Raw genomic sequence first — 20,282 nt, 5'->3', positions numbered from 1 at the left:
TACATCTAGTACTTTTTCTTCGACGAAATTTAAGCTAGAGCCCGTATCAATTATACAGGGATACAACGTGTGACAAATACTAATAGGTAACTGCAATAAAGTTCCATCATTACCGTCTACCTTAGAAGAGCTTGAAATACTATGAAATCCTAAAGCATAATTCGATTTTGAAAAGTTTCCTTTCTCTGAAGTTTGACGAGAGTTCATACCCCTAATAGGGACTTTAAATCTCGGATAAGACATATTGTCCTTCCTTATAGTCTTTTTATAATCCTGACTATATATTTCACTAATTTTAAAACTTTCAGCAAAGTCTAAATAGTCATGTATTGTTTTTGGAATACTCAAAATTAATAATACATTTCTAATTTCCGGAGTTACGAAATCACTAATCATTTTACACATTTCCTCTTCATACATCTCAATTTCTAGAATATTCAAAGTACTAAACTTCACTTGTATAAAATTTAACAAATTATGTTTTGAGAAAATTGCTTTTGGAAATTAGAAATTATAGGAGGTCGCAACACTGCTTCATTCCACCGTGGCTGTACAGGTGGGCGAGTGAAAGACGAGTTGTTTGCTCCAACTTGCTGCCTTTCCCACCCCTCTCCCACTCTTCATCGTTATCAAAAGTAATAAGAGGAGGGTCTGCTATTCGAACATAAGGTGCAGAAGCACGCCATAATTGGTTAACGCGTAAACCTCTATTCACATTATAAATGCTCATTTTCTTTTTTTCAATTAACTGCCTAAACCAAATATAAAGAATTTTATCCCAGCTTACAATTTCAAACTTAATCAGTTTTCTTACCTCTAAATTCAACGGATTCGATACCTTCCCGCATCAAAGTTTAATACAGAAAACAGGATAAACGTTAATTTTAATTTTATATGTAGCAGCAATGCACCGAAACGGGTAAACTGCTCTCTTTGAAAGGGTTCGAAATATATTCCCTTTGACGCGGAGTATTAGGCGAGAATCCATTTTCAAGAGATATTCAGTATTTTTCAATATCACTAACATTTATTCATGAATAAACGTAATAAATGATAATTATAACAACCACATAAATGTAGTAGATAATATAGCATAACAACATGAAAACGTAATTTTCCCCCTTTCAATATTTTCTGATAGTAGTGTGAACAATTTCACATTTTTAACGCCCTGAATTTTCTTTTCAACAAATCTATCAAAATAGTAATTTGTACTACTTTCTAATTTAATGCCAAAGCTTTGTACTTAATCTCAAAATACAATTTAGTATTACAAGAAATAGTTACGTGCGACTGGATGGAACACATCCACCGGGAACGAAGTATTATTGATCCAAAAAGGGCAAAAGAATAGGTTAAAAATTTCAAATATACTTATAGTTTCTGTTGAATAAGTTACATCAAATCAGTTACAAACACTTTAATATGACATTTCAGGCGATATCTTTCAACACTACTTTAATGAACGGATCATTAGGTTAATTCGAAACAACAATTTAGTTTCACAATTCCCTGTTTAACTTAACAAATCAGCATTAAATTTTCTTGATCCGTCGTTCGTTACCTTTTATCCTGTTCTGACGTAAATCGGTGGTTGTCACTTCGCCCACAATTCCCAGGTGGCGTTACTAATACTTCAATGAACAAGTGAAGAACTAAGTTACATTGAACTGACCTACTAACATCATTAATAGTAGCCAACTGCATGTATAAACGACTGATCAGCTGTTTCACAATGTCCAAAAGCTTATTTTTTTCTTGGAGAAATGTTACAATTTGCGTCGAATCTATAGTTGTCGGTGTCACTAAGCTGATCGGTGACAATCACGATGATATCTAAGCCTAAGTTTAAACAAGAACGGGCATGTCAACTGGTCCAGGAAGTTGACAGGAGCAATAGCGAAAGTGTTGTCTGTCGTTATTGATTCGACTGCAGGAAGAATCTTCTTAGAGAATGACGAACATAATAATTGTACTTCGCGGTAGCTAAAAGTCCTGTCGATCGAGCTGAAATGTAGTACGCTGATGGAGATCAAGAAGTTTCAGATCTGAAAGGACGGTACTCAATGGTTAATAAACCGAGTGAATGGAGTGGTTAATAAATAAATAATAGTAAAAAACTGTATCTTATACATAGTTTTTTCTGATTTGAACGATATATAGGTTCGAATGGTTCACGCCTACATGACCTATGTAGGCGAGAAAATATGTACATTTGAAAACATTTTAATCCTTAATATCAACAGAGAGCGTGATTAGTGTTATTGAGATGAATAGTACTGATCTGATGAAGTATCTATGAATTAGATTAATTGACAAAATTTTCATTGACTTCCCGTACTCGACTCCCTAATAAGAACATACCGATTTCTCTAGTAACTAGAGCGTGAAGCAGATATGGTAAAGCTTTCTCTTGACGGCAAATACCAATTTCTTATTTACGTTATAACTCTTTATCCTCCCAAAGCGAGTTGCCGAAAGTTGTCATTGATCATCGTGACAAGGAGATGCCTCTCGGAATATCATACGTTGCTTTGTCTTGAATCCGAAGGTTTGAAGACATCTTATTTCAACCAATGTTCCTTTATAAAAGAAACTTATTCAAGCATTCCAAATGTTCAAATGTCGGGAGAGATTCTATGACACATTCACAAAAACTGTTGGTAACTTGAGCGTTTCCGTCTCCACACTCGAGGTATCAGAAAATGAATCTTCAGATTCTGACAAGGGAAGGTCCCACAAGTTGTCGCTCAAATCTGATTGCCACATAACACATCTGATAGAGCATGATGAGAAATTGAAAATAAGCAAAATTTAAGGTGCAATTGACCAGAAGGTTAGGACCTACGTGGCTTCAATATTTGAATATCCAAAACATTATATTATGGAATTATGTACGTTTAAAGTAAATATCTTGAAAACTGTTGAAGCAATCAAATCCAAAAGTGCACAATATAATGAGAACAAAATGTCGTATCGAAAACCACAAACAGTGTTGTCTTAGATGAGGCAGTGTTGTCAAGTCAGCATAAAAGTACTTTGTACTAAATAGCACCATATACAAATATATACATATTTAAAATGCACTATTTTCACTAATCGTAACTGCGAAGTGTAATGGTACAGTGTTGCACACTATTGGAGCTACGTTTGCTGAATATGAGAGAATTAAGAAGTGCATATTGATGAGTGGACAAATGGAACTACATAGGAAGTGGGAAATTGAATCAATTGTTTGTACTATCTTCAGAATAAAACAAAGTTCTGTAAAATATATAATATGCCGCAACAGAGTAGAAAAGCAAAGAAACTGTCAGCAAAGACATTATTGATTGTCAGTACTTTGACGATAAGTCAGAGATGCTATATGTGATTGTGTATAACATATGTAATCGATGGACATATTTTAAATGTGTGAGAATAGGTGGTGAACGTTATTAAGAATTAAGTACAACAGAGGTTGTATAAGTATGTGAAAATTATGTGGTAACGGAATCAACATCAAATGAAGAAGTAGTAGTAGTTGAAGACGTGAGACAAGTTAGATCGACAGATGGTAGTCATAATCAAACTTGAGGCAACTTGGATACAAGAACGGAATCCGACAATAGCATAAAAGTTAATAAGAAGATAATGAACCCAATGAAACAGTCAGAGTAAACAGACAAATTCCAATACGAGCAATGAATGATCCAATAGATACAAGAAACGATGACTGACAACTGGAACACAAACAATACTGTCAGAGTTGATGCAAATACGAATCCAAAAATTCAACAGGATCACGCTGGACTTTCGAGTAAAGAAAGAAAGAAAACAACAGCGAAGTGTGTTAAGACTGAGTAAAAAAGAAAATTGAGAAGAAAATCGATTATTTAACTGAAGAGATCGTAATTACGAAGAAAGAGAGTAAAATCCTAAGAAAGGAAACACTACAGAAATACGGAAATTGAATTTGTAAATAATATCATGGTTATTAATTTTACAAGGTAACTGTGAAGAAAAGAAAGATGATCTTAAAAACCTGAAAGAAGAGGAGGAATGTGAGTAAAGTGACAATGAAGTATCTTACTATTCTAATCCAAAGACAAATTGTGAAATAGGCATCAAACGAGTTAATTCTATAATCAATAGACGTTGTCACATATGTCATCACAAACTTAGTAGAAGATATCAAGTCTTCAATCCTCAGGTAGATAGAAGCGTAATCGTAGAGAAAAACAAATATTGAAGAAAGATCTTATGAGCTACTGCAAGGAAATATCGTGTATCCGAAGGGTCATTTAACTTGAAGTGGTAACATAGTTGTGAAATTGGATGCAGTAAATCATTCACCTCAAGCAGCTTACAGTCCTTCGATGTAGTCTTCGCCAGCGTGTTGAACCCTTCGCCAGGTGTCTGGTAACCGTTAAATACTTGTTAAAGACCCACTTTGTGAGAGGGTATTGACAGTGCGCTCTAAGGCACGAACAATGCTGGGAATGTCTCTGAAATGTTTGCCCCTGAGAGGTTCGTTCATTTTTGGGAAAAGATCAAAATCGCAGGGGCTCATATCTGGGGAGTATGGCGGATGCTCCAGTACCTCCCAACCCCATCGTCGTAACAGAGTCTGTACTGGATTGACTGTATGGCATCTGGCATTGTCGTGTAGGAGAATTGGTCCAGACTCCAGGAAGTGTGGACGTTTGCGCCTCAATGCTGGTCGCAAATGGTGACTGAGGTATGAAGTATAGTATGCAGCAATGACGGTAACGCCCGGTGGAACTTGATGTGACAGGATAATGCCTTCGCGGTCGTATGACATTATCATCATCACCTTCACGTTTGCTGGGTTTTGCCTAAGCATTTTCGGTCGTGGAGATTCTGGGTGGCGCCATTCACTCGACTGACGTTTCAATTCAGGCTCGTAGAATCTTACCCACGTTTCGTCACTTGTAATAATGCGGTGCAAGAAGTCATAATCTTCCTCATTGTAACATTGAAGGTGTAGGCGCGCACATTCCCAGCTATGCCACTTTTAAATCTCAGTCAGAGCGTGGGATACCCATCTGGCTGCAATTTTCCGCATGCCAAGATCTTGTGTTAGCATGCGGAACACTGATCCGGAAAAAATGTTCAGCTTCTGCGTCAATTCACTACAAGTGGAGCGCCGATCACCGTCAAGCGGTGTCTGTAGTCTTGCAAGATGAATTTCGTGCGTAGTTGTTCGCATATGCCCTACACCGTGCATTTTGCCTGTTGACTGTCGTCCCAGTTGAAATGCTGCAACCCATCTTGCCACTGTCCGATACGATAGAGCAGCTTCACCACAGGCCTCTGTTAATCCTCTGTGAATCGTCCTAGCATTTCGCCCTCGTGCCACCTAGAATTTCATAAACACACGCTCTTCTGCACGCGTGAACATTGCGTTAGGGCGGTATTTCACTCAACAATCACTTTAACAATGTCTACTCGCTACACACACCGTAATATAGAACCACAACAGCGTTGAACTGACTCGTACACATCTACGGAACATACTACGTTCGTCATTTGTCTCCTGCCCACACGATACTCCAATCGTAGCAGTGTGTAAATCAACGGAATCTAACTCAAACCTTTAAGAGAATGATTGTGAAGATAAACGTAAGTTATATGTACGACATACACAGGCAAGAAAAAGAAGAGAACGAAGGAAGAAAGAAATAAGACAGTAATGGAAAAGTCGAAGAAGGAAGGAGCCATACGAAACATGAGACAGATAAAACTATACCAAAATAGAAAGAGAAAAGAAAGCGAATTGAAATGTGAACAAAACCAAGGAAAGCAAAACTTCTGACACAAATAAGAACATGCTACGTGAGTTATGCAAATGCAATATGAAAAACTTCTTCACGTACGTCACATTGATATTGATTTTTATGATCACTGGCTAGTTATAGTGCACCACCATTATAGTTAATTACTTGGACTTAAGTTATACTTACGTCGTTATTGTAGTTACACGTTAATATTTTACCATTACGTTGTTCATTGCAGTGCGTTACTGATGAACATGATTCAACATAGTGTAGTTATATCGCAAACGTATTGACAAAGAGTTTGTGAGCGTTCCTCATGGTCACTAATTCTTCCGAAGTATATTTGAATTTTGCAATCTCAGTTTCATTTTCAAAAGACGGTGTTATACATAGAGAAATGGATAGACTGTCTCCCTATGTTTTCTTCTTTTAGCTGTGTTCACCTACTAAGAGAGTCCTTTGAGCCGAGAAGTGTAAGCTGAGTGAGTAGTTTAAAAATCATTAATATAAGGAGAATACTGGTTAGGATGTGCCACATGCGTCATAATTAGAATGGTCATTTTTATAATTTTTTCGACGATAGTATTCATATTATCCACACGAGCTACAGTCCGCAGCAAAAAAAAAAAAAAAAAAAAAAAAAAAAAAAAAAAAAAAAAAAAAAAAACCTGCAACATGAGCATGTAAGTTTATTGTGAAGCGACGAAGTCGTTTGCTCCAAAATAAGTGTGCAGGGGAAGACACCGAGGTTTCTCCTGGCGTGATTCGTGTAACTTGGACGTTATGTTGATTCCCTTGGCTGGTAGGTGTAGTTTCACAATAAACTTACATGCTCATGTTGCAGGTTTTTTGCTGCGGACTGTACAAGAAACACTACAATTAAACTAACTAAATTATGAAGGATATTCATATATGAGATGTGCTCCCATTTGAAAACATCTAATATATATAAACCTAGAGTGTAAAAATATATTTTATTTCCCAGATGGGGAGCTACGAAACTCCCAAATTGAAAATAGACGAAGTTTAAATAATTGTTTGTATAGTGGTAAGGAGTAACTTGGAAATTTATTAAATGCTGAAATATGTGATTAAAAATGAAGTGTAAGATGTCACAAGTTCTAGAAACTTATAAGCTCTTCTCAAGTCAATTGTACGTTTGAGGGATTAGGAGAAATATTTCGCAGTTGATCTTCGTCATAGATCATCGTCTGCTCTTGATTGAAACTGGACCACCATTAGCAGAAAGGAAACTTGATTCTGATTGAACACGAATTCACATGTAGAAACGTTAGACAAAATAAACAAATTGGCATTCTTTTTCTTTTTCAGTATATGACGGAGAAGATGGGAGGAGCGGAAGGAACGAAATTGGATGACGATTTTATGGAAATGGAAAGGGTAAGTTTCCTTGCTTAAGTAATTTTCTATATTTTAACGATGTAATTAAGTACCTTAATTAAGTAAAAGTTATAAAGTATATGGTAATATATGTAATTTCCAGATTGAGATCGCACTCTGAAAAGTGTTATAAAAATTACAGGATAACTGAGTGCTACAATTTTATATATGACTTGCTATTTTACCATTCGCAGTAGGACCGAAACGAAGTTTTGAGTTGAAATAAAAAGTGGTCACCCAATATTTCAGACGAACTTTTATATATATTTCTCAGGATCTTAATAATAATAATAATAATAATAATAATTTATTATTATTATTATATTGTTATTATTACTATTATATATATATATATATATATCCGAACAGCATTATGCAACAAAGGGTCGTTTAAAAAATGCATTTTAAACTTTCTTCAGAAGGGCAAACTCGGCAAAACTTCCTCTATCGTAGTTATTATTATTGTTATTATTCGTGAAATATCTTGTATTATTATTTTGGGCAAATAAAAAGTGACCTGATATTGGGTTCAACGTATCTACTTGGAACACCTCATATTGTTTTCAAGTATATATATATATATTCTAAGTTCAAAAAAAATATCTAAATAATCTAATTTCAAATCAACACTTAAGGCCACAATTTCATACAAGAGATCGGGCAGAAATCGCTATGAAACCACCAGAGCATTCCAAAGCTGAAGCTCGAGTAGGCATTACACAACCTGAAGAATCACTGGGAGCTGTTTGTGCACAGCGGAGAGGAAGTACTTTAATAGATCGAAACTGATTATTATAAAAAAAATTAAATAAATAAATAAATAAAAATATAAAATTAAAAGTTTAATTTATTATAAAATGCCATTGCATTAATATTTGAGTTCCATTATTGTTGTTGATATTTCAAAATGTCCAGTAGGAAGTACATTTATCGATGGTGAATGAAAGTACACTATAATTGTCAAAATAACTTCCTTGTATAATTTCTTTTTGTACGTTTGATGATAATATAATACAAAACATCTATCTGCAATGGAAGTCATCTTGTCGCAAAACAAGAAAGCGACTGAAATGTTTAAAAATTAATTTTTGAACATAATTGTTATCTAACTTGGACTAGGTTTTTATCCTGTCAGTTTGATTAAAATGGATATTCTAAGGGAATATGAGAAAGAAAGGGAGGGGGCTATCGGAAAATTTATGAGAAAATTTTACTGTCACGAGCCTGGCAAGTTAGGAAAATGAAAGTCGGTATATAAATTCCTCATTAAAAATAAGCGAACAGCGGTTTAAAAATTATCCTTTTTTAGGGAAGGGATAATTTGCTGTATGTTTTCACCATATTGAAAAGAGACGTCTGTTGTTTCTGATCGCATCACTGGAAAAGGCTGAACAGTTTGAAGTTAATTTCGGAACATAATATCTAACTTGAACTAACTTTTTATTTATACAAAACAACATGAGCAGATGAAATACATTACATTTGAAAAATAACCGAACAGAACTGGAGATAGCACATATCCAAATTAGGAGAAGAATATTCCAATGGGGTAGCCCAAGCCCATTGCCACTCTGTTTAGGATTTAACCCACTGTCTGACTTACTGTATAACACGAAGTACAGATTCAACATAAAACTAAACAAACAGAATTAACTATATATATATATATATATATATATATATATATATATATATATATATATATATATAGATATATGGATGATATCAGACTGTATGTGAATACGGAAAACCAACTGAAGAATCTACTGAAGATCACTGAGATGTTCTCAACAAACATAAAAGTCAGTACTACATCAGTGTCGTGTTATTTCAGTCAGGGATTGCGACTGAATTCCATCATGGATAACGCATCAGACTAGAAGTGCAGTGAGAAACAATTATGTTTTGTCGCTACAGCGTCCTCCCCCAAAATACACTTTACAACGCTTAACACAAATGGCAAGAAACTAGTGACAATGATCGTGACAGCGTGATTTCACGCACGCAAAGTGTGGTAACTCAACTGCTGTACGTTATGTGTTTAGTGTTATTGTGTGATGATGCCCAGATGAATCCTGGGCCAAAATGTGGTGATTAGAAAACCACCTTTAGGGTGTACATACAAAGCATTAGAAACAAATTTACGGATTACTATTAATACTAGCGAATTACTGGAATATGACCGGTATCAATGATCGGTAAATCTTGGCTGAACGAATCGGTAAGTAACAATGATCTGCCATTTTCAAATCAATTCTCTATATACGGAAATTTGTTTGTTGGGTGTTTCTACAGATCACATAGAAACAATCCTCAGTGTTTATCTGAAGCGTGCCACGGATCACTTCTAGATGCCATGTCACAAAGTGACAAACTCGTTCTTTTCGTGACTATACCTTGGGCCTGGAATGGATCGACAGCAAACATGGAATAGCATCAGACAGAAATGACGCTTTTTCTTATGGACTGTTTTGTTCCCTAACTTTATCTGGGACAGTATATAATGTTTAATACACATAGAAACCACTTTGATTATATGCGTCAACTTTTTCCCAGAGAGTGTCATCTCATCTAAAAATTTGCTTATTTCAGACCAAGAGTCTGTATAAGAGACCTTGCATGTTTCCCGTCTTACTTCCTCCACTGTAGCTCAGTGGTAAGCACTCATCTCTGATGCGAGAGGTCCATAGTTCTATCCGTGCCCATGCAAGATTGCGGTGGATAGCATCCTGTTTGTAGGTTTTCTAGGGTTCTCCCTTTTCCCCACATTCTCATTCCACTAATCTTTCCATATCACTAACATTAATTATTAATCTCACACGGGGGGTCCCACAAATTGTGGCTAAAATCTGGTTGCCACACAGCACATCTGATAGAGCATCATGAGAAATGAAAATGAGCAAAATTTAAGGTGCTATGGACCAGAAGGATAGGAGCTAGGGGGCTTCAAAATTTGATTATCCAAAAGATTATATCATGAAATTAAGTACATTTAAAGTAAATATCTTGAAAACCGTTAAAGCAATCAAAACAAAAGTTGCACACTATAACGAGAACAAAATGCCCTATCGAAAACCACAAACAGTGTTGCCATAGATGAGGCAGTGTTGCCAACTTAGCATAAAAATATTTTATTTGAAATAGCACCATTTACAAGTGTTCACAGATTTAAAATGCACTACTATCACTGAACATAACAGTGAAGTGTAGTGGTACAGTGTTGTACACTATTGGAGCAACATGTACTGAAAATGTACAATAGAGAAGTCTATGTAACAACAAAGGGTAATAAAGGAATGCTTTGGAAACAAGTAAGGATTTTGCGTTATACTTCTGAAGCCCCGATAAATAAGCAGACAACTCGCGAAAACAAAATGATACAAGCGGGGAAAGAAATACGTGTTTTCTAATTCTGTAAACTGGTTCTCGATTATCTTATCAATATTTGGAAGAGTAATTTCTTTGTTTCTGTCTTTCGTGTTGAGTGACATACGCTTTTATTTCCTCTCCTACATACCATATGATTATGTTTGTACACTGTAATATTGCCATATTCATATTGGAAATATTTTATTACTGCCTCATTTCGTTTTTAGTCGGCCAGGATAGCCATGTGATCTAGAAGGCTAGGCAACAGACATATTAGGCATCGCGGGTTCCAATCCCGCCTCGGATATGTTTTTGTTGTACCTTTCACCTTACATTTCATTGTAATCTTTCTCTTTCATAGTAATTCGGATCCCACTTTACACTCCTATATAGCTTCGGAGCTGACACAGGCGTAAAAATGGCATCACTCAATTTCGATTTTCAAATACATCAATATTTTGTGACACTGCTGACATTTTGCTATGTTATACTTTCAGTATTATGCATTTGAACTAAATTCATAATATGAGATCAGATTCTTTTATTACCATCTATTGTCACATATCAGACTTCTGCATTGTACATTTTCAGCACACGTAGCTCCAATATTGAGCAACACTGTACCACTACACTTCACTGTTTTGTTTAGTGATAATAGTGCATTTCAGATCTGTGCACAGTTGTATATAATGCTATTTCAAACAAAATATTTTTGTGATGAGTTGGCAACACTGCTTCATCTATGGCAACACTGTTTATGGTTTTCGATAGGGCATTTTGTTCTCAATATATTGTGCAAATTTTGTTTTGGTTGCTTTAACGGTTTTCAAGATATTTACTTTAAACGTACTTAATTTCATGATATAATCTTTTGGATATTCAAGGGGGGGCACGGTGGCTCAGTGGTAGAGCGTTCACCTCTGGTGCTTGGGGTCCCGGGTTCGATCCCAGCCCCCGCCAAGTGAACTTTGTGGTGGACAAACACCGTGCTCGTGGGTTTTCTCGGGGTTCTCCCGTTTCCTCCCACTATCTTCATTCCACCATTTCACTCATCTCTCATCATCACCGTCTCCTTTAGCCTAACCGGCATAACCGTGGGACGTAAAACTCAAAGATTTCATTTTGGATATTCAAATTTTGAAGCCCCCTAGCTCCTATCCTTCTGGTCTATAGCAATTTAAATTTTGCTCATTTTCATTTCTCATGATGCTCTATCAGATGTGCTATGTGGCAATAAGATTTTAGCGACAACTTGTGGGACCCTCGCGTGTTAGTTAGCCTAAAGGGCACAATCGTGCTATGTAAAACTAGAAATTTCATTTTGTTTCTTCCTTTAGAAGAACTTTTTTATATTTCTTTCGTGCAAAGGAGCGACGTAGAAATTATATACATCAGACATAGGCGTATTTGGCTTTATCAAGAAACACAGTCCGATCTTTTCGTGCTTTCAATCACAACTCTTGTTTACTTTCAGGTATATATATGTATATATTTGAAAAAAATGCAATGTCGTTGAAATCAATTCAAATACGTAAGACTGATCCTCTCGTGAATCATTGAAGATTGATACTACTAAAATGTTGTTAGACTTCTGTCAAAGGAAAAATAAATTAAAATGTTATAAAACGTGAGTTTTAAAAAGCAAATTTTTAAAGAAGAAAAACCTTAATAAGAAACACACAATTTTATTGTAGTATGAACCACTTGAAGAGCAATCTTATCAATAAATTCAAACGTACTCACTTTTGTTCTAAATTTTTAAAGATTTTTAAAAGAATATTGTGCATCGAATTTTCACTGACCACTTAATATTTGAAAATTAAAAACATCTTGATGCTCCACAGAATATACATCATAAATGTTTTCTTCTATGGTTGGTAGCGACGGTGAAGGCATCAATGATGTTATTCCAACTTCTGTCCTGGGTGCCCATATCCAAATTTAGTTTTGGTGTCCTCGTTTGAATGTAGAAGACCTCATGTTCCTGTCTTCCTTCGAATGATGATGATTTTTTGATCAATTTTACTTTATTGATGCTATGGTTTGAGTGTTTTGAAAGGCCCGATGTTGGAACATGGTTATGTTTGGGATCATGAATATTTTCTTTTGTCCTAGTGAGTGTATTTTTTTTCCAAATATATACATATATCAGGGTTGTAAACGCTCACTTTTGAAACGAGCTTAGTTTAGCTCAAACTCAGAGTGTAAAAAATGAGTTAACTCACTCTCAAAACTCAGCTTTTTAAAAGGAACTCGCGCTCAACTCACGCTCAACAAAAGAAAAATACAATCTGATCATTTAATAACAATATATATATATATATATATATATATATATATATATATATATATATATATATATATATATACAATGATGTAGATTGATAGCATCCGGGATTGCAATTGGAAATAAGTTTCTGGCATGTGTATGAAATTTCATAGACACTTGCCTACTCAAGCAGATTGGTATAAACACTTTTATACCTTGTAATTGTGTGAAGCAATGAGATGTTTCTGTTTTCAGGTATAAATATTTAATTTCCATACTCCTACACAAATACTGTTCCTTATCTTAGTTTTGATAATACTTAAAGTTATCAGGGAAAATTTGACGCACAATATTTCTTTTAAAAATTTAGAGGATCGAGAGTGAATACCTTTGTGTTTATTGACATGTAGCATCAGATCAGTACAAAGTTGTATTGACCTGTTTTCTTTTTGTCGTCATAACGAATTTTATTGAAAGCAGCATAATTATCTTTGGTCACCAGTTTGCACGTTCATTTTCTCAAGTGAGTCAATATCATTGTCCAATTGTAATTGTTGTCTAATTGTAGAAAACAGATGTCACATATGAGTTAGTAGAAGAATTACAAATGAAGACAAAGGAATTTCTTCAACCGAATCCCACAGCACGGGCTAAAATGGCAGCTGTAAAAGGTATTTCCAAACTAAGCGGACAAGCGAAGGCATCTACGTATCCTCAGCCTGATGGAGTACTGGGTGATTGCATGATAATGTATGGAAAGAAATTAGGAGAAGATAGTATATTTGGTAAGTTCAAGTTGTTATACTTAATTCCCTATCTCTTTACAGTCTAAACAAGTGTATCTATCTATCTATTTATCTAGAGCATAAGAAGATGATAATCACTACTTGCTGTAAGAAGTGAAGCGAAGCTCTAAAATTTTAAAGAAGTAAGATCAACGTAAATTACAAATTTTAAGTTTATATAGAACTTATCGTTAAGTACTTTCAGGAGAATTCCCATAGAAAAATAAAAAAAGAACTACAAGTAAAATCACTACTATTCCCAGATAATAATAATAGTAAACTTATTAAAAATCTATATAACTAGTGATGCTATGCATTGTAGAAGCGAGCGACTCTCCCTTTCCTCCTCACTAATGTTAACTCCAACGAATTCGGGTAAGTCTCCATCTCAAACAAAACATACCAAATGTTTAATAAAAATCGGAGAATTTTTAAGAAAATTTCACGGAACACATTTTTCAAAAGCAGAAGGGTATTTTCACTCCCTCTTTATCGGCCAATTTCAACTCCAAGCAGTGACGATGTTAGGAAATGAAATGAAATCTTTAAGTTTTACGTCCCACGCTTATGCCGGTTATGCTAAAGGAGACTGTGATGATGAGAGGTGAGTGAAATGATGGAATGAAGAAAGTAGGAGGAAACGGAGAACCCCGAGAAAACGCACGAGCACGGTGTTTGTCCACCACAAAGTTCACACGGCGCGAGCTGGGATCGAACCAGGGACCCCAAACACCGGAGGTGAACGCTCTACCACTGAGCCACCGCGCCCCCTGTGACGATGTTAGGATGCCTCAGGAAAATTATTCGTTTATCGCACTAAAATCGATTTTTTTATTACGCAGATGATTGTAGACCATGCTTTATCAATCATGTTGGATAGCTAATTGAGTCCTCTTCTTGAGCGACCCCATGAAGTGGAAACATTAAGAAAACGTGGAGTTTATTGTCAAAATCGAATATTTTTACGAAAGTTACCGTGGAACATTCCGAAAAACTGAGTGTATAGGAAAATCTATTCCTTTATTCTTCGCTAATGTAGTGGGTAAGATTGCCAAACCCTAAAGAAAATATGCACCGTAGTGCTCCGAAATGAAATAAAATATTTACGGATTGAGAATCATATTTTTAAAATGAGAGGTATTTCACTTTTATTCTTTACAGATTGTAATCCGAAACAGTGGGGATGATTGGAAAGCCTCGGAGGAAAATACACTCTTATAACATTTTACATAAAAATCGATTAATTTCGGGCGAAAGAAATCGGGCAAAATTATTTTCTTTAACTGTTTAAATATGAAAGCTTCCAATTTTCGGGGAAAATTGCCCCCAATTTTGGTTGAGAATAAGAAATAGTTTAAAAGTTGAAGGAACAGGAGGTCATTGACGCTCTCAATAAATAAATATAAAGAAGCAAAGTCGTTTCCTTACAGGTCCCCAGTAAAATGATCTGAGAAACCAGAAAACATACCAAATAGGATGTTTTATGTATTTCTTCTCTAAAAGTATATCATTAAAATTTTAGTAACCAATAATAATAATAATAATAATAATAATAATAATAATAATAATAATAATAATAATAATAATAATAATAATAATAATAATACAGTTATAATCCTGAGGGGAAAGAACTACGTCTTTAACCGTGTTTGAATTTGTGTGTAATTTTGTTTGAGTATTGTCGCATGGCTTAGTAAACCCTCCAAATAAAGGGAAGAAAAGCCAGGCCAAGGCTGGTAATTAAGTAGTTTATATATTACTGTTATATTTGTATCAACTTGTTCTAATTATTTGTGTTAAAAAAAAAAAGACTCTCATTTTCCAATAATAATTAATTTTATCGTCTTTTGCAGCACAATCTTTGATCGAGACTGGCGAAGCGTTGAAACAGATGGCTGATGTCAAATACTCCTTGGATGACAATATCAAACAAAACTTTCTCGAACCGTTGCATCATTTGCAAACGAAAGACTTAAAGGAAGTAATGGTAAAATACTCACTTTACTTATTTATCTTTAATAATTTATCATTGCATTAGGCTACAATTTAGTAGAAAATAAGAAAGAGAAATCTATAACCGTAGCACACATGCGCTTCAAGGTTTAATACCACAATATAGTAATGTCTTACACTTTTCAGTGCAACAGAATTTTAAAAGTATACAGCGTAAGCCAATTCATTGTTATATCATATTAGGAAGTTTAAGTTCCTTCCTTTCAAGCCGTCGTAAGAAGGGTGATTGAATTTGACTCAATGATGAGCAATCTTAGAAACAGTAGTGGTCAATAGTCTGCATCCTAAATAAGAAGAAATTATCCTAGTGTGCATAATTGAAAGAAAGGAAGAAAAGAGTGACCAACTAAAACTAAAATATTTAAACAAGAGCAGCACAGTCGATGAATCGAATTCGGAAGCTCCTGGCGTATGAAGTTGGTCCCTGACGGAGCTCATCCACCAAATATAGCGAACCTTCATCTTAGATTATGGGCTACTTGTCCAACAAACTTGATTTAGATCCCGTCTGTAGTTTTTGAGAAATAAAGTACCACATACGAGACGAGTCCAGCCGTCTCTGGCCGAGCTAAGCCACCGAATATAGCGATCTTTATTCCTTAGATAATGGGCCAGAGATGTTCACCCTCGCGAGGGTGGCCCTCTCGAGGGCATCCTCACCCTCAAGTTCCCTCGCCCACAGTGACGCGAGGGCGAGGACAAATTTTGGCCGCGAGGGCGAGGGTGCGCGAGGGCGAGGACAAGCTTCGATGGCGAGGGTGAGGGTGCGTGAGGGCGAGGACAAGTTTTGGCCGCGAGGGCCAGGACAAGCTTCGATGGCGAGCGTGAGGGTGCGCGAGGGCGAGAAAAAGCTTCGACGAAGAGGGTGAGGGTGCGCGAGGGCGAGGACAAGTTTCGGCAGCGAGGGCAAGCTTCGATGGCGAGGGTGAGGAAAAGCTTCGACGAAGAGGACGAGGGTGCGCGAGGGCGAGGACAAGTTTCGGCAGCGAGGGCGATGGTGCGCGAGGGCGAGGACAAGCTTCGATGGCGAGGATGAGGGTGCGCGAGGGCGAGGAAAAGCTTCGACGAAGAGGGCGAGGGTGCGCGAGGGCGAGGACAAGTTTCGGCAGCGAGGGTGAGGATGCGCGAGGGCGAGGACAAGCTTCGATGGCGGGGGTGAGGGTGCGCGAGGGCGAGGAAAAGCTTCGACGAAGAGGGCGAGGGTGAACGAGGGTAAGGGCCAAGTGTTACTGCGGGAGCGAGGGTGCACGATGGCTAGAGACAACTTCCTTCAGGAGAACGAGGGCACGCGAGGGAGAAGGACAAGCTTCCTTAAAAGCAACTGTTTTGGAGTTTGCTGTTTGACCTCTTTTGGAGAAAGGCAAAATTTAAAATATCATCTGCCATGTCCCCTAGATGAAAAGTTAGTGTCATAGCAAGGTTATACATTAATCGTATTTTTCCTTTCAATTAATTGCAGTAGACAATTTCTTGTGTATACGTACATAATTATTAAAAATAATAATGCAAATAAGAATAATATTTGATTTTTCCCATGAAAGTTTCCGGGTAGAAATAGCGCTACATTAAGAAGTAAGTGTGCCTCATTGTTGCCCTCCCTGTGCTGGAGACGTTTTAGATAAGAAGTGTCTACTAGACTGTCATGTTTAAAGAGTGTTGGTAGACAGACAGACAGTCACTCACGTCATTCAGCAGTAAATGACAAGAGTGCTGATATCTGAACAAACACAATCAATGAGAGAAACCATCAGAATGCAATAGATCAGATGGAAAAAGACTTGATGGAATGAATTTGGTTCATAGATGGCCACTTTGCTCTGGACTCTCTCGGACTCGGGCTCATTTTTTTCAACTGGGCTCTCGCTCATTTATTCCTTTGGGAATCGTGCTCGGGCTCACTTCCCTCAGTTGGACTCGCGCTGACTTATTTCTTTGGCGCTCGGGGTAGCGCTTAATTATTGAACCCGAGAACGGTTGAGTGCGAATGCCGAGCTAGCGAGCGTTGGGCTCGTGAGTTTGGATGCCAATGAAATGGGCTGATTAATAGCATACATCCTCCTCCAATATCCACCACTGATGAAGTTGTTACAATTAATCGGAATTTTTAACTTTTCATAGTTTTGTGACAGCCCAAACTATTATCTGAATCGATATTTGTTAAAATAATGTCAGTCACTATTGTATCGATTTTCATTGTTTCTGCTTTTATAATCTACATGGGTAGAGCTATCATTTAGTTACAAAATAAATAATATGTTTTTTCTTGTCCTTAAATAGAAATATCTTACACGTTAATACTGAAATTTTGTTAAAAGAGCTGCTTTAACAAAATACATTTAATAAGTTCTACAAGACATAAGTTGTTTATGCAGCCGAAATTTGCAACTGTTGACTGATTGCCGTTTAGCGTCCTCTTTCGTCGGCGAGGCTATATGAGAAGTGGACCTATAGGTTTAACGCGGAATTCGATCCACTGTCGTTCAATGTTCTCCCACTCGGAATTGTCCCCAGGACCCCATGCATCAAAGGTTCGCGTGCAAGCCAGTGAGATAGGGTTTGTATGTTGTGTTGTTCAATGATTTTTATTAGGAATAAAATACGTTACAGGATGCTATACTGATTGTAAATATTATAGTGCAAGTATTGAACGATTGTGTGGTAAAAGGAGAAATATAAATTTGGACAAATTAAAAAAAAAAGGCCTGAAAAAAACTGTAGGATATATGAAACATATAAAACTTAGGAAAAGCCACTTCAGCAAAACGAGCAGGATTTTGTTGTGGGTAAAAAGTTTAATCATATTATTATTAATTTCGCACAAATGTGCCACACATCATAGCATGGGTGGCGATTAGGGGGGCAAAGGGGGACAGTTACCCCTCCCCCACTCTTTTGAAATGACCCATTAATGTCGCTATATAGTTTCATTTGGAAATAAAAAGTTTTTGTATGTATTAAGGTTCATAGAATGAAAATGGTGCCATAAAAGACTCTTTTAATGAATTATTTAGTGATAAAACAGGAATCACGATTATTCAATTGAATATTAGAAGTGTTAGAAAAAATTTAGATGAATTTTTAGTATTGTTACAAAATATTGCTATAAATGTAGATATAATTGTCTTAACAGAAATATGGAAAAATGAAGCAACTTGTAACATTAGCATAAACGGATATCGCTGTTATTACACAAATAGGTCTTTAACACGTGCAGATGGAGTCATGATATTTGTAAACGAGCAAGTTGACATTGACAAGGTAACGGAACTGAATCTTGCTGACGCCACTGGAATGCGCTTACATTTAAACAATGCAGAAGGTTGTAACATAATAGCTATATATCGCACTCCAAGTGGTGATGAGAAAGCATTTCTACAATCACTAAATGATGAGCTTAAAAATTCATCAACTTGCTCTTTGCTTTTAGGTGATGTCAATCTAGATATATTAAGTGACAAATACTGTGAAAATATAGACACGTATTTAAACTTACTATGGTTATGTTTCATGCATAAATAAACACACTAGAGTTACAGAATATAGTAAGACTTGTATAGATCATATATTTTTAAAGTACCAAAGTCCACTGAATGTCACATCAGCTGTGTTGCAAACAAGTATAACTGACCACTTTCTCACTAGTATAAATGTTCCCATTACAATGCAAAAGAGGGAAAAAATGCCATATGAAAGAACAATTATAGATTATACTTTATTAAATGAAGAATTGAAAAAATGTAACTGGAATTTGGTAATACACAGTAATTGTGTTAATACTGCAACCTCGAATTTCATCCAAATAATGAAAAATTGTATAAGTAATTCATGTATTAACAATAAAAATAAAAAAGTAAGTAGTAAATATCGCAAAATAAAACCATGGATAACAAAAGGATTAGTCAACTCTGTAAGAGAAAGAGATAGATTAAGTCGTTTAGTAATAAAAAAACCAAGACGATTTAGAATTTAAGGAATATTACAGAAGGTATAGAAATAAACTTACACAATTAATAAAAGAAGTTAAAAATGACTACTATAGAAAACAAATTACATTATGTAATAACAATGTTAGTAAATTATGGAAGGTAATAACAGATATTATAGATAAAAATGACAAAAAGTATATAGAAATAAATGAACTAAACACTAAAAATGGTCTAGTAACGTTTGAACGTGATCCAATGCTAATAGTTGAAAGTTTTAATGAGCATTTTTCCAGTGTTGGCAAAAAGATAGTTAACAAAGAGATTGATGATAAAATAAATTTGAATTTGAATTCCCAAACTAAAGTAGTAAACTCTATATTCTTCACTCCAATCACTGAACAGGAAATTGAACGCTTCATAAATGAATTGTCACCAAAAACAACATCTGGTATAGATGGATTATCAGCAAGTGTATTGAAACATACGAAATCAAATATATTAAAACCTTTGCAGTATATCTTTAACCTAAGCTTAGAAACTGGTGTATTTCCTGATGATTTTAAGACTGCTGTAATAAAACCTATATATAAAAAAGGATCAAAGGCTGATCCTAATAACTATAGACCTATATCAATCCTCAGTAACTGTGCTAAACTGTTAGAAAAATGTATGAAGAGAAGATGTTAATTTTCTTGAACAAAATAAATTCTTTTCTTCAAATCAATATGGATTTCAAAAA

At 35.8% G+C, this 20,282-nt stretch overlaps 1 protein-coding gene across 8 annotated transcripts in view; it reads left to right on the top strand.

Annotated features, from left to right (window-relative positions):
• The window catches only part of EndoA (SH3 domain containing GRB2 like, endophilin-A), a 334,762-nt gene that overhangs the window by 170,895 nt on the left and 143,585 nt on the right, over window positions 1-20,282 (top strand). For all 8 annotated transcript variants that reach the window (XM_081733790.1, XM_081733788.1, XM_081733787.1 and 5 more), the window contains exons 3-5: window positions 7,113-7,181; window positions 13,388-13,604; window positions 15,458-15,591. In XM_081733790.1, the coding sequence (XP_081589916.1) occupies window positions 7,113-7,181; window positions 13,388-13,604; window positions 15,458-15,591 (420 nt within the window). The remainder of the gene's footprint in view (window positions 1-7,112; window positions 7,182-13,387; window positions 13,605-15,457; window positions 15,592-20,282) is intronic.

This window comes from Thermobia domestica, chromosome 12, assembly GCF_964235325.1.
Source record: "Thermobia domestica chromosome 12, izTheDome1.hap1.1, whole genome shotgun sequence".
Lineage (NCBI taxonomy): Eukaryota > Metazoa > Arthropoda > Insecta > Zygentoma > Lepismatidae > Thermobia > Thermobia domestica.
This window is presented reverse-complemented; position numbering and strand designations above follow the sequence as displayed.